This window comes from Crocuta crocuta, unplaced genomic scaffold (genome assembly GCF_008692635.1).
Source record: "Crocuta crocuta isolate KB4526 unplaced genomic scaffold, BGI_CrCroc_1.0 scaffold50, whole genome shotgun sequence".
Classification (NCBI taxonomy): domain Eukaryota; kingdom Metazoa; phylum Chordata; class Mammalia; order Carnivora; family Hyaenidae; genus Crocuta; species Crocuta crocuta.
This window is the reverse complement of record NW_027527428.1, coordinates 3829975-3845965: the sequence shown is the minus strand read 5'-3', so window position 1 is coordinate 3845965 and position 15991 is coordinate 3829975. Positions and strand designations below refer to the sequence as shown.

General features: G+C 46.7%; 1 protein-coding gene across 1 annotated transcript in view; it reads right to left on the bottom strand.

Moving 5' to 3' along the window:
* Window positions 1-834: 834 nt before the first annotated feature.
* MFSD11 (major facilitator superfamily domain containing 11) overlaps window positions 835-15991 on the bottom strand; it is a 26990-nt gene continuing 11833 nt past the window's right edge. The window contains exons 9-13 of the mRNA XM_077754954.1: window positions 8210-8275; window positions 6609-6734; window positions 3424-3598; window positions 2392-2527; window positions 835-1460 (exon numbers count right to left, since the gene is read on the bottom strand). Of these exons, the coding sequence (XP_077611080.1) occupies window positions 1296-1460; window positions 2392-2527; window positions 3424-3598; window positions 6609-6734; window positions 8210-8275 (668 nt within the window). The 3' untranslated portion in view covers window positions 835-1295. The remainder of the gene's footprint in view (window positions 1461-2391; window positions 2528-3423; window positions 3599-6608; window positions 6735-8209; window positions 8276-15991) is intronic.

Genomic DNA, 15991 nt, shown 5'->3' with positions numbered 1-15991 from the left:
CCTGGCTCTCTGAAGTCTCAAAATCATACTGCATCGAATTTCTTCGGGTTTGTAGGCCAACTGTAAACATCTCCACATTTCTAGGAGGTCTTCAAAAAACAAGAGAACACAAGGTATCATCTGTCCTCTTGGCTGAAGTGACCTCGCCATAAAACTTCATCTGTGCAGTAAACGATCACAGTTAAAAGTGAGCGCTCCCGTTCCTAAGGAAGGTCCAAACAGGCAAATCCAGACAGAAAGCAAGAGTAAGGGCTTGCTAGTGCCGAGCCAGATGGTGGGGAATGACTGCTCAAAGGCGTGGGGTTTCTTTTCAGGGTGAGGGGAGTGTTCTAGAATTAGATCCTGGTGATTGCTATACAACTCTGTGGATAGACTTAAAAAAAAAAAAACCCCACTAAACTCTACACTTTAAAATGGTGAATTTCGTGGTTTCTGAATTATATGTCAATTAGAATGAATCTGCAAGCAGGTCCTTATGGAGAAAAGTTAATGTTTCCATTTAAACCTCTCCCCAAGTAGTTGTACTGCATATAGCTCTTGGGTCTGCTCTCTGACGGCAGCCTGCTACCACAGAGCAGCTGCCGTTTTTTTTTTTGTTTTGTTTTTTCGCATTGCATCTTCTAGGAAAATACTAGCCAAAATCCTCCTCTGGTAAGTGTGTGTGTTTTCCGTGTGTTCTTGTTCATTTGCACGTTAGCTTCATTTTTAAGACTGCGGACAATTCTGACCTCACTTTATTACAACCAGCCACTCCCTGCTCTCAATGACAAGGTAGGAAAACGTACCAAAACAAAAATATTTTAAGGAGGAAGAAAGTGCAAGTCTTTTCAAAGATCCCACTTCAGCATCTCATGATTTATTGAAACGTCACTCCCAGACGCACATGTGGGGCGAGCATACGGCGCCTCTTATTACATAGTAGTGCATACGCCCCCTCCCCCGCCCCCCGGCGAGAACCTTCTTGTGACATATGGCCACGTACCCTGGATGGGGGCAGGAGCTTTCAGAGAGAACAGGAGGGAGATGAAAACATTTACATTCTCTACCATGATTATAAGGAACTTGAGACAGATGAACTGAAAAACAACATCTTTGAACAATTATAATGAACAGGACGCGTCTCCCTCACTTTAAATAGAGGATCTCTGTAAACGTGAGCCCCAGCCCTGGCAGGCCGAGCGGCCTTCACTCCACGGTTTTCCGTGCTGATCAGCGTCCGACACTCCATGAAGCAGAGAGGTGGCTGCCTTGGCCGGGCCGTTACCTGGCTGTGCCACCCGGAAGGGCTCCACTGATCAGATACTCCGGTAGTCGGAGCCCCGGGCGACGATGGCGGCAGCGTCCCACTCCACGGAGAAGAACGAGATAGTTCCAAAAAACCCAAATATCACCATGACCAGGAGTTGCCAGTGAAGGAGAAGGTAGTTGCTGTAGAAAAATGCCACGGCTGCGCAAATGGACTGAGACCAAACATGACAAGTCAGAAACCGCACACGGATGCCCCCCGCCGCCCTCAGGTCCCTGGGCTTTCTGTGACTGGCGGCGCCCCTGCTCGTCCTGCAGCCAGAGGGGACTCCAGCAGACGTGCACCCTAAACTCTGGCTGACAGCTGCTGGCGGCCAGGTACGCTGCAATCTGTCATTTAAAATAGTGTTCTGTGGGGTGCCTGGGTGGCTCAGTCTGTTGAGCGTCTGACTCTTGATTTCAGCTCAGGTCATGACCCCAGGGTCGTGAGATCAAGCCCTGTGTCATCCTCTGCGTGGAGTGTGGAGCCTGCTTAAGATTCTCTCTCTCTCTCTCTCTCTCTCTCTCTCTGTCCCTGTCTCTTGCTTGTGCTCACTCCCTCCCTCTTTCTCTCTCTCAAAAAAATAGTTTCTTGTGAGAAACTGAGTAATAAAATAATGTACCTACGCAGACAGAAATATGCTTGTCTATATTACAAAGGAACTAGGCTATCTAAGGCAGGAAGCCTCTCATCTGAGCGGTAAGACCAGAGAGTAAAATGGGGCACCAGGGTGGCTCAGTCAGTTAAGCGTCCGACTTCGGCTCAGGCTGTGATCGTACCGTCTGTCATTTCGAGCCCCGGGTCCCGCTCTGTGCTGACGGCTCAGAGCCTGGAGCCTGCTTCAGATTCTGTGTCTCCCTCTCTCTGCCCCTCCCCTGCTCGTGCTGTCTCTCTTGCTCTTTTGAAACATTAAAAAAAAAAAAAAAAATTAAAGACCAGAGGGTTTAATCTCTTAAACAAGTCACACTCCTCACTGCTTCCTAATTCCAATCAGAAATACTTGACAGGCTGTCCCTGGCTGTCATGGAAGAGTCATTAAGAAAACAAAGTTAAAAGCACTAAACAGAAAAGGAGCCCACTTAAGGCCAGGCTGAGAACGAGATTACCTGAACAAACTTGAAGATGGCGAAGGCCGGTGCGCTGTCTTCTGAGTATAGAAACCCTAAGATGCTAAGCAGCTGGGTGTTGAAGCAGCTGTCCCCAAGGCCCAACAGGAAACTGCAGAAGATGGCGATCTCTTTGCTGCGTAAAAGGAAAATGAACTAAGAATGAGTGTTCTAACAATCTTTGTTAGAGCCACTTCAAATGTAAAAGCCATTACCCCATGAGAACATTTCACTTTCAAGTTTAAACACTATGAGACAAGAGAAGAAGTAAATACTGAAGTCTACAAAGTAAGAATTTGTGCTCAGAGTCTCAGCTTCAGGCTCTGGCAAACGCCAGTCAACTAACTCCTGGGAAGCAAACGCTGTGTTTGGGCAGGGCCACCCTTGGATGGTGGATCTGGACATAAATGTTTACATCTATAATGAACCTGAGTTGAGTGCAATACAGTAAGCTCCTCAAATCGGACATAACCAACTGTGAACGGGCCAGACGGCCTACCCGGCTGGCCGATTACCCTTTTCCTCACCGCTCTTCACTGCTGAGAAGGTGGACACATAAAATCATATCAGAGACTTATACATCAAGAAAAACATTTCGGAGGGCTGAATGGTTAAAACCGACAATTCCAAAAATAACTTGGTATTCTCTCTATGGGCTCCTATTTTAACTAATTCCGGCTCCATTAACATTTGACAGATGACCTTATAAAGACAGCAGACTTTCAGAAAATGATTAACTGCTCCATTTTAAATATCTAGCCACCCATTCCCTGCCACGCTTCCTTGAATTACTAAAAAAATGACAGTCATGGGGTGCCTAGGCAGCTCGGGCAGTTAAGCATCCAACTTTGGCTCAGGTCACGATCTCATGGTTCATGGGTTCAGGCCCCGCGTCAGGCTCTGTGCTGACACATCAGAGTCTGGAGCTGCTTTGGATTGTGTCTCCCTCTCTGCTGCTCCCCCACTTGCCCTCTCTCTCTCAGAAATAAACATTAAAAAAGTAAGATAAAATAAAAATGATAGTCACTATACCTGGATTTGATGTAAGCTGTACTATCGGTTCCTTCGACAGGAGCAATCGGGGCGTCCCCAGGCATGTTGAGAAATATCAAGTAAAAAGCAATAAAATGCACCAGGATGCCCAACAACACAACTGGATTTCTACCAAAACGATTGTTCTTGCTCAGCAGGCCAAAGAGGCTTCCACCTACAGAAACAATAAAGCAGAGAACAGAAAAACCCAAGATCAGATGACTAAATCAAAATTTTGATTCTTTGAAAAAAAATGAACAAACCAATAACCAAGTTAATGAAACAGAAAGGAAACACAAACATTAAAAATAAAAAATGTAGAAACAGAAGGAATTTTAAATATCAGAACCGGCTTCTAGGTCAGTGGGGGTAACAGGGCGTATTTACCTACGCCTGCCTAAAAAAATGGACAAAAAAATATGGAGCAGTAATTTTGAAGACACAAGGTATAAGCTGACCAAGGGGCAGTGATCTCTGAGACAGGAGGCAGCAAAGGAGGTGAGCCCTGGTCTAGAGGGAGGCTTAGGCTGGGCGGCGGGGCGGAAAGGCAGGTGGGACCAATAGCCTCCCTGAATCGGGGAGCAGAGCTCGGGGCCTGGGGATGCACAGGTGGCTACAGAGGTCCAGAACGGGCTACCAAAAGGGAAAGCTGCCCAGAGGAACAACTCCAGAGAGCTACAGAGGGCCCCCCTGACTCTTCCCTAAGTGCTGATCAGCACATAATGTAAGTTAGCAGAGGTCCGTCCAGGAGGGTTAGATGCGTTAGCGCCCCGCCCTGGGCCAGGAATAGTGCCTCGTCCGGGAGCCCTCGCAGGCACTGGGTGTGCACAGAAAGGTCTTCCCTCGGGAGGGAGGAAAAATGAGCGCTCGTCTGAGCCCTGCTCTGGTCCTGTCCAGCAAACCTTAAAAGCAAGCCCTGAAAAAGTCCTACTGTTTCTAAGTAAGTAAACCGCAGCCAAGAACAAAGCTCGAGACTATTTACAAGAATACGAAAATAGGCAGCACCCCACAAGGTTAAGTTCAGAGTCTGCTGTCCCCACTGTTACCAAGCAAAGAACCATGAAAACAGGACCCATCATGAGGAGAAAACGCAGTCAGACATGGAGTTATTTTATCACTTGGCAATTCCAGTCCTAGTTACATACCCCGAAGGATTGAAAACATACGTTCACACAAAAAGGGTACATACATGTTCACAGTGGTATTATTTATAACGGCCAAAGGGGAAACAATCCAGATGTCCTTCAAATGATGAATGGATAAATAAACTGTGATCTATCTATACAATTAAATACCATCTAGTGAGAAAAAAAAGATGGAACACTGATACGTGCTAGAATATGGAAGAACCTTGGAAACATTACACTAAGTGAAAGAAGCCAGACCCAAGAGATCATATGTTCTGGGATTCCACTTACAGGAAGCGTCCAGAATAAGCAAACGTATAGAGAAAGGGGATTAGTGGTTGCCTGGGGAAGGGCAAGAAAAATGTTCTAAAATTAGAGGGTAGTGATGACCGCACTCCTCTGTGAACATACTAGAAGACACTGCCCTGGAAAGTGGGGGGTGTATATGGCATGTTGAGTTAGATCTCAATAAAGTTGAAGAAAATAACAAAAACAAAACAGAAAACAACAGTCACAGGTACTAGGAGGAGCAAAAACATCGCAACAACCGGGAGGCCCGCGTTGCGCATGCTCGTCCATCTCAGCGCCTCGTACTGCTCCAGGTGTGGCAGGGAACAAAAAACACCCAAGTCTGCTCTCTCCACAGGTGATCCCCGTTGGACATTCTAAAGGTCCTATGTTTTTTTATTGTCTGTCTTCTTCCCCAAAGCCTTAACTTCGTGTGGACGGGAAGTCTTTATTCATACAGTGGACGCACAATTAGTTAGCTGATGAACGTGGGAAGCTCCTGGTACGTGACCACACCCAATACGCGGGTGAGGGTCTTGAACGAGCTTGGCCAAACAAGGAAGAGCTGCACTTGTGACGGGCACTGGGGAGCTGAAGGGAAGCGCTCAGTCACTACACTGTACTCCTGAAACTAGTATCACACTGGATGTTAACTAACTGAATTTGAATAAGATGTGTATATATAAAAGAATACACAGTGCAGCCCAGTAAAAACACGTATTGGTCTTTGCCCTGTCAGCCTCCTTCCTCCCAGCTTCCTGGCACAGAGCTTCTAGAACCCTGTGGCTTTCCTCCATGTCAGGCATATCCTTCCTTTGCTCTCCCTTGGAACTCTCTTTGGAGCAGACCAGAACGGATGCGAATGAGGCAATTCTGCAGGGGGTTAGGGGCGGTGCAGCTAGCTAGCTTCAGGATGCGGGCCGGGTGCCAGAAGGACCAAGACTTGACTGGAGGGCTGGACTTTTCAGGGCCAGCCTCCAAGCTCAGGGCAGGCGAGGGGGCTTGGAGACCCAGTTCAGTCGCCATTGGCCAATGATCTCATCGACCCCGCCTCGCTAATGAAACCCCTCCACAACAGGTTTGGGAAAGCTGCCCGGGTTGGTTGGTGGACGCTCCACATACTGGGAGGGCAATATGCTCTGACTCCATGAGGACTGAGGTTCCCGCGCTCAGGACCCATCTGGATTTTGTCCCATGTGCCTTCTCATCTAGCTGTTCATTTGTACCCTTTATAATAAGCTTTAACAGTAACTACAGCGTTTTCCTGGGGGGCTCATGGGAACCTCCAGACTCACAACCAAGTCAGACAGGAGCGCAGGTAGGGTGGCCCGGGGACCTGGGACTTACAAGTGGCATGTGCAGTGAGGGCATCTTTGTGGGACTGAGCCCGTGGACCTGTGGAGTCTGCGGTAAACTCCAGCACTTCAAGGTCAGAAGTGGGTGGTCTGGCTGGGCACCCAGCTGGTGTCAGAGATTCAGAAGACAAGAAAATCAGGGATTCTAAGACATTTTCCCTAAGTACCTTAATGGAAAAATCTGGGAGAGACTATATATGTTTTCCTATGTATGGTTTTGTCTGCAAATCATATAGCAAATGTCTTATCTTAGAACAATGATAATTAAAAAACAAGGACATAGCCATGTGAATAGAAATAAGCAAGGAAATGAAACCTCAGGGGCAGGGAGGCAAACGAAGTACACTTACTTACAGCATCTAGAATGACTACAACAAACTGATTTAATGCAAAAACCCCACATTTTCAAACCAACCTAAAATTTCTCCAATGCCAATGAAGATGCCAGAAAGTCCAATGAGGCTTTTCTCTTCTGTTCCAAATTTATTTACAGCACCAATGCATGTTCCATAGACACCAGAGAAGAAAGTCAATTCCAGACCTTTGGAAGAAAAAAATCAGATTTCATTACACATTCTCAGCCTCCGTTTCCTGGTTTTTCTCCGTGGCTGGTAGTATTTGACCTATGTATGTACACACTAAAGTCCACTCAGGTGGACAGCTTACTCCCTCATAGTTTGATGCTACATTGCTGATGAAACGGAACTAGCCACAAGATGGCAGCTGACATGTATTTCAGATAAAGTACGCAACTCAAATAAGCAAAAACGTCCTTCTGTGAATGATAGTCCTCTGTATGGAGACGGGCTGGACCAGGGACAGTATGCACATAAGTCTGTAATCGTGATTTCTAAAGTGCTTGTTACTCTTCTTAATAGCTTTCCAAGGTTAACAGGAATGTAGGTTTGGAAAACCAAAACATACCATCCACCTTTGCTTAAAGGCACAATGGTTTAATTAAACTCCTCTCCCCAGAAAAATAAGTTTTAAAAATTAAGGTAAAAAATTAAGGCCAATTAGTAGAAGACCGGATTCCTTAACACTACAAAAACTTAAACTGAATTTTAAAGATCTTTTTTTTTTAAGAACGTGATAGTACTTAAAAAAATTTTTTTTTAATGTTTATGTTTCAGAGAGTCAGGGAAGGGTAGAGAGAGAGGGAGACAGAAGCTCCAAAGCGGGCTATGTGCCGAGAGCAGCAAGCCCGATGCGGAGCTTGAACCCATGAACTGTAAGACCATGACCTGAACCGAAGTCAGATGCTCAGCCAACAGTGCCACCCAGGTGCCCTGACAGCATTTTAAAAAAGGAAAGAGGTTTTGTCATTCTTAAGCCCTCAGAGTGCTCCACCCACTATCAGGAGTGAGCCACAGGGCTCGTTCCATTTATTAAAAAGTGTACAAATTGGACGCCTGGGGGACTCAGTCGGTTAAGCATCCAACTTCGGCTCAGGTCATGATCTCACAGTCCATGGGTTTGAGCCCCGCATCGGGCTCTGTGCTGACAGCTCTGAACCTGGAGCCTGCTTCGGATTCTGTGTCTCCCTCTCTCTCTGACCCTCCCCTGCTCATGCTATTTCTCTCTCTCTCTCAGAAATAAATAAAACATTTAAAAAAAATTGAAATGCAGTGAGAGTGGCACCAGGCTCAGGCCAGGCCTAAGGTTTAAGAAAATTCTGGTCCAGGGTCCCTGGCTGGCTCAGTGGGTTAAGTGTCCAACTTCGGCTCAGGTCATGATCTCACCGTTCATGGGTTGGGGCCCACATCGGGCTCTGTGCTGACAGCTCGGGGCCTGGGGCCTGATTTGGACTCTGTGTCTCCCTTTCTCTCTGCCCCTCCCTCTCTCTCTCAAAAATAAATAAAAACATTTAAAAAAGACTATCAGAAGAACCATTCAGCTGAGCCCCGTCAGCGCTCAGAACTGTGAGGAAGAGTAACGATGACGCGGTGGTTGTTTTGGGTCCTCACTGTCACTAAGCAGCAATGGAAAATCCAAACCCGTCATTAACCCCATTACCTGTATAAGCCGTTGTGATACTAAGAAGGAGCATCTCCCTGGTGACACATAACTTCAGAGACTTTCCTGTAAGAAAGAGAATAACTTAGGGGCACTTAACTAGATTTTATTTCCTCAAACAAAAGTTCTAAAACATTTACTCAACCCAAACACCCCTTGTCGATAATGCCACAAGACAAAATACATTGGGACAGAGAGGCACCTGGGGGGCTCCGTCGGTTGAGTGTCCTACTTTGGCTCAGGTCATGATCTCACAGCTCGTGAGTTCGAGCCCCACGTCGGGCTCTGTGCTGACAGCTCAGAGCCCGGAGCCTGTTTCGGATTCTGCGTCTCCCACTCTCTCTGCCCCTCTCCTGCTCATGCGTTTACTCTCTCTCTCTCAAAAATAAATAACGCTAAAAAAATTTTTTTAATTAAAAAAAAACAGTGGGACAGAAGTTAATGCTTAAGGGATGAACTAAATCTGCCCTCTAAATAAAATGTTTATTTCAACTGCTTACATACATTCTAGAGTTGTGCTTTCTCAAACACACTCTCCAGCTCGAATTTCAAAAAACAACACGAAATGGAGAAAACAAATAGAATCAAACAAAACAAGACTATTGCAATGGACGTGACTGAAGGTTAGGCTAAGGGAGTCCACGGCTGGCAAAGCGCTAATGTCCCCGAGGAATTATCACAGTGCGGCCTGAAGACTGGACCGGATCAGGGAGCTTCCTGCCCAGACAGAGGCTGCCTCACCACTTCCTGCCATTCTCAGTTCTCTGGATCTGAGAACTGAAGCTTTAGTTCTTCGTGTTTGCTTATTTCCACTTCAACGTCTCTTTTTATGCTGTTTAGTGCAGTTGAAATCTACAATGGAAAATGCATGTCTACAAACTTTTTTTTTTAATGTTTTATTTACTTCTGAGAGATAGACAACGTGAGCAGGGGAGGGTCAGAGAGAGAGGGAGATACAGAATCTGAAACAGGCTCCAGGCTCTGAGCTGTCAACACAGAGCCTGACGCGGGGCTCGAACCCACGAATCGTGAGATCATGACCTGAGCTGAAGTTGGACGCTTAACCGACTGAGCCACCCAGGCGCCCCTACAAACTGTATTTTTAAAATTTATTTATTCTGGGGGGGTGGGAGAGAGAAAACAAGTGGGGGGGGGCACAGAGACAGAGAATCCCAAGTGCCAGCAAGGAGCCGAATGCAGGGTTCAGACTCACCAACAGTGAGATCATCACCGGAGATGAAACCAAGACTCAGATGCTTAACCGACTGAGCCACCGGGGGGCCCCACAAACTGTATATTTTAGCTGTATTTTTTAACCTGCTGACATTTCATAAATTTAAGGCCAATGACCTAGTGTCTTAAATGAACAGTCAATCCAGATTTCAGTTCCCACTCAACAGCTGACTACAAAAGTTACACAAGACTCGAATGCACTGCCCTGAATTTCACCATATGCAGAACATGATTCTCTGTTCTCTAATTTCACTGAAATATGCTGAGACTAAATGCAGTGAGGCATTTCACCATTTTCATGTATTTCCAGAACAAATACACAAGCAGTATGAAGTTTAAAACAATTTAAAACAATTNAGAGAGAGAGACAGAGCAAGTGGGGGAGGGGCAGAGAGAGAGGGAGACGTAGAATCCAAAGCAGCTCCAGGCTCCAAGCTGTCAACACAGAGCCCGCTGCGGGGCTCAAACCCACCAACTGCGAGATCATGACCTGAGCCAAAGTTGGACACTTAATCAACTGAGCCACCCAGGTGCCCCTAAAACAATTATTTTCTCTAAGTTTACTTATTTTGAGACAGACAGAGACAGTATGAGGAGGGGAAGGGCAGAGAGAGAAGGAAAGAGAGAGAATCCCAAGCAGATTCTGCACTGTCAGCACAGAGCCTGATGTGGGGCTTGAATTCATGAAGTGTGAGATCATGACCTGAACCAAAACGAAGCGTTTAACGCTTAACCTACTGAGCCACCCAGGTGTCCCGAAACAATTACTTTTAACTAAAAATAATTATATTATCAAAGCACACTCGTTTCTGAAAGATCAGAAGATCTGACAAAAAGAAATTGTAAAACATAATCTAGAATACTACCGTAACGGCAGCGACACGTCATCACGCATTTGTCCAAACCTGTAGGAGGTACAACTCCCAAGAGGGCGCCCTAACGTGAGCTGTGGATGCAGGGGGGTGACTGTGTGTGAACGCAGGTTCGTCACCTATACCCCCCCCTCTGGCAGGGGAGGCTTCGCACAAGAGGGCAGGGGGCCTACGGGAACCCGCCTTCTTGGTTTGGTTGTGAACCTAAAACAGCTCTAAAAAATGAAATCTAGGGGCGCCTGGGTGGCTCTGTTGGTTGAGTGCCTGACTTTGGCTCAGGTCATGATCTCACGGTTCGTGGGTTCGAGCCTCGCGTCGTCCTCTGTGCTGACAGCTAGCTCAGAGCCTGGAGCCTGCTTTAGATTCTGTATCTCCCTCTTTCTCTGACCCTCCCCTGCTCATGCTGTGTCTCTCTCTCTCTCAGAAATAAATAAAACATTAAAAAATTTTTTCTTAAAAGAATGAATAAACATTAAAAAATATTTGAGGCGCCTGGGTGGCTCAGTCGGTTAAGCATCCGACTTCAGCTCAGGTCATGATCTCACAGTTCATGGGTTTGAGCCCCGCGTCAGGCTCTGTGCTGACAGCTAGCTCGGAGCCTCTTGCGGATTCTGTGTCTCTGTCTCTCTCTGACCCTCCCCTGCTCACGCTCTCTTTCTTTCAAAAATAAATTTTTAGAAAAACAGTAAAAAAATTTTTTAAAAATACAATAAAAAATGAAGTCTATTAACAGCAATAACAATACATCATCTATTTACAGAAATAGACAAGCTAATCCTAAAATTCACATAGAAATTCCAGGGACCCACAACAGCCAAAACAATCTTGAAAAAGAACAGAGTTGGGAGGGCATACACTTTCCAACCTCAAAGCCTGATGGTAATCAGCAGAGCGTGGCGTTAAGGGCAGACACGTGCATCTAGAAATCAACTCTGCCGCGTAAGGTCACCCGGTTTTCAACAAGGGCGCAGATACGATTCAGTGCGGTTCAACTGTGTTTCCAGCAGGACAGCTCCCGGCCCCAGGCAGAACGAAGCTGGACTCCTGCCTCACAAGGCACACAATTAACTCAGAATGGACCCCACCCCCACCGCCCCCACATAAAGGTAAGAGCTACAACTATAAAACCCTTAGAAGAGAACACAGGAGCAAATCTTTGTGGCCCAGGGTTAGGCAAAACCTTCTGAGGCTACATCAAAACTGTGGAGCTGCTGTCTTCAAGAGATACCATCAAGAAAATGAAAAATCGGGGCGCCCGGGTGGCTTAGTCGGTTAAGCGTCCGACTTTCGCTCAGGTCATGATCTCACGGTTCGTGGGTTCGGGCCCCGCGTCGGGCTATGTGCTGACTGCCAGCTCAGAGTCTGGAGCCTGTTTCAGTCTGTGACTCCCTCTCTCTCTGACCCTCCCCTGCTCATGCTGTCTCTCTCTCTCTCCTAGAAATAAATAAAAAAAAAAAGAAAATGAAAAATCAACTGAAGGAATCGGAGAAGATATTTGCAAATCACATTTACGAGATTTTTATAGGGAACATGTAGAGTTCTTACAGCTCAATAATAATAAGGCAATCTAATTAAAAAAATGGGGACAGGACCCAAGTAGACATTTCTCCAGAGACTTGCAAATGACTTGCAAGCGTGTGAAAATATGCCCCGCGTCCTTGGCCATCAGGGAAATGCAAATCAAAACCACGAGACGCCACTTCGATGCCACTTCGCACCCACTTGGACAGCTCTAATCAGAAACAGAGATAATGGGGTGCCTGGTTGGCTCAGTCAGTTGAACGTCCAACTTCGGCTCAGGTCATGATCTCATGGTTTGTGAGTTTGAGCCCCGCATCGGGCTCTATGCTGACAGCTCAGAGCCTGGAGCTGCTTCGGATTCTGTGTCTCCCTCTCTCTCTGCCCCTCCCCCGCTGGCACTCCGCCTCTTTCTCTCAAAAATAAACAAACAAACAAAAAAAGACAGATAATAACTCAAGGACGTGCAGAAACTAAAACCCGCAGACACTGCCGGTGGGAACACAAAATGGTGCAGCCACTGGGGAAAACGTGCAGTTTCTCAGAAGGTTGAGCAGTGACCACGGGAGCCAGCAACCCAACTACTACCAGGTGTGGACACGGACACATGCAGACGAACGTCCATGCAAAAACCCGGACGCAAAGGTTCACGGCAGCGTTATTCATGCTGCCAACAAAGTATAAACAGCCCATTGTTTCTAACGTGCGTTAACGTGGGTGAGTCTCGACACCAGGGCGCTAAGGAAGAGACCCGTGTCATGAAACAGCGCATATAGTACGAATCTATTCATATGACGTAATGGCCAGCACAGGCAAAGCTAGAGACGGAAAGTGGATTAATGGATGGCTGGGGGGAGGGGGGGGAGGGGGTAGCAGGGAGAAAAGGAAGTGACTGCTAATGGGTACAGAAATTCTATCTGGGGTGAGGAACAGGTTCTATAACTGACCGTGGTGATAGGTGCACAACTAGGAATATACTAAATACTACTGAACTGTATGGCCCATCTTACAGTATGTGAATTATATCTCAATAAAGCTATTCTATTAAGGGGGGGGAACCAATCTAACAGCTTAATGGGTCTCCACTAAGTTTTTTTAATGTTTTATTTATTTCTGAGAGAGAGGGAGACAGTGTGAGCAGAGGAGGGTCAGCGAGAGAGGAAGACACAGAATCTGAAGCAGGCTCCAGGCTCTGAACTGTCAGCACAGAGCCCGACGTGGGGCTCGAACCCATGAACTGCACAATCATGACCTGAGCCGAAGTTGGATGCTCAACCGACTGTGCCACCCAGGCGCCCCTAAAATTTTTTTTAACAAAAACAAATTTTACCGTACATATACTATTTTTAAATTTGTTTTCACATAACAGAGCAAACAGTTCCTAACAGGCATCAAGATCATTTTAATGGCCAGGACACTCTTTGTACAGATGTACTGATGCCTTATAGCTGAACATTTAAATCACTTTCAGTTTTTAATATAAATATCTTAGTAATTAAATCTTTACAGAAATTCTTAGTTATTTCCTGAGGATAATCCTATTTGTGGAATTGCTGGGGTAAAGGTACAAACATTTCTAAGGCTTCTGATACTTGCGGACAAATCGCTCTTCAGAAAATATGAACACGAATGTATATTCCCATCAGCAGCCTGGTCTAGGCATGTAAATACTCACTACTTGAGTACTAAAATTTGATGGGATACTTTTAAATCTGCATTTCTTATACTTAAGCAAATATTTCCCCTGCCACTGTAACTCCGGTCAGGCTGTTCTGATAGACTGAAGTTTTACGCTTTAGGCAACGAAAGGGCATTCTTTGCCCTTAGTGTCTGAATGACCTACTTAAAAGGCGTTGCTGTATGCAATTAGTTTCTTCAATTACTTTATAGTTTCATTTTTACACTGAATCCACCTGGAATGCTGGAAGATATGAAGTTTGAGTCTATATTTTTCTACACCATCTGCTCCCTAACTTTGCTTAGAGTCTCTCATTGTATTTATTGTATTGACACTGTGGACGTGGGCCTGACTGTAGCCCTCAGTTCTACTGCTCTTTCTGTTCCAAAGTTTTCAAATGAATTCACAGTAGATTTTAACATTTATTAGAGAAAGTCTTTTTTATTTTTTTTTTACTTTTAAAGAGAGAGAGAAAGAGAGAGCACGAATGAGAAAGAGGGGAGAGAAAGGAGGGAGAGAGAGAATCTTAAACAGGCTCCACACTCAGCATGGAGCCCAACGCGAGGGTCGATCCCACTGACCCCTGGCTGGGATCATGACCTGAGCCCAAATCAAGAGTTGGATGTTCAACTGACTAAACCCCCCAGGTGCCCATTAAATCCTTTTTAAAAATTCTCTTGGCTACTGTCAGACATTTATGCTTCTGATAGACTTCAGGATTGTTTCCTCAGGACCAAGAAATAAATTTTTAAAAATTTCAATGACATTTTCTAGAATCCCATTAAACATACACATTCAGTTGAAGAACGAAGTTCGTTTGAGATAAACAGAAACCTTTCCTGTACATTCATCACAGCATCAACTGAAGGAATTTGATGAGTAAACGACAGGCAGATTACTTGAAGCCTGGACACCCTTCTTCCCTTCTGTGTTCTCTTTGTCTTCCACACGACCTCGTTACCTCGCGCTGCTCCCCATGGCCCAGGAACTGGCCCCTAAAACTGCCTGCCCTGTAGCACCTGATACACTTTTCTGGCTGCCCCTCCTTTCTCCCCAAACTAGACGGCACAACACCCTATCACTCCTGCACCGGGCTCAGCAACTGACGAGTTCCATGATGAAACCGTGCGGCCCCAATTGTGTTTGCGCTTCATTTTACAGAAAGGTTGAGGCAGAGTCTGTACACCTGGGAGGGACCTCTTGAATCTGGTGGCAACAGGCCGCCTGGGAGAGGGGGCTGACCAAGCCTCACCCAAGGCTGAACAGACCGTCCCATAAGCCTGAGGACTGTCTAGACCCCTTTCCCTTGACTCCGTGGCTCACCAAGGTAGCCAACGGGGGGTTCTGGGCCCCGGATCACGAGAAGGGAGCATCTATGAAGGGGCTCACTGAAAGACATTAAATGCTTTCACAAAGGGTTCTGCTTGTGATTTCTGTGGGTTTAGCTGGAGTCTTTTCCCCTCTGACCCCTCTGATCAACGGTGGCACTCGTGACAAACAAGTTTCTAGGTCTGCAAAGCTGAGAGCCATTCCTCTGACTGCTGTGACCCCCCCCCCCCCCGTATCCTGCTGGGGGACGGGCAGGCTAGATCCTTGTTAATTATGACAGATAGCCCATGGTGTAATTATGAATGCATTCCTGGAATGTAAGAGATACATATAATAAAATTATATGTATATATGATTAAACGGCCTTAACGATAACATGCTGTATACTGAAAGCTCAGAATACCACACCCCATGAGCCCTTTCTAAAAAAGGAGACTACGAGATTGCTGGCTAAAAGTTGGGTGCTTTGCGTCATCTGACTTAGGCCGTGGCTGATTAGATCAAGAATTTGCACCCTGGCCCAGGGCCACAAGCAGAGGAGAGCGTGAGGCCCAGGGTCCTAACTGAAACGACATGGCCCCCAAAGGCTGCTCCCTACTAGATGGCATCGGATTCTGTCTGTGGGAGACAAAGAGGATGCGAGAACTACAGGCAGAGGCAAAGAACTGGCCGATGTCAGGCCGTATCAGAACCGGAAGCCATGTCTGCCAGTTTCTGAAGGAACCACAAGATGCTGTTATCGGAATCACACAGTTTGGGCTCCGATCCCAGCTTGGCCGCATCCTAGCTACTTGACCTTGGGCAAATCATCTCTCAGCCTCAATTTTCTCTACGACACAGAACTGTCGTGAGGACAACACAACACAGACACGTAGGGAGGCTTAGCCAGGAAGGGCCCTGAGCAGAGGAGCATGGCCGTCTGACAGACTCGGGTCAGAGGGGATGGTCCACGTGTCCTCACCACCCGGTGAAGAGCTCCAACCCCCGAGCTCTCTGCCTGCCCCCCAATGCCTCCCCTGCAGGACCCTGCCTGGGGCTGGTCAGGCGCCCGGCCACCCCACACACCGCCCAGTTCCAGAGGTGCTGGCTGGGAAGACACGCGTCCTTCGTGGCGGTGCAGCTGGAGAAACGAAAACACTGGGGGACTGGGGA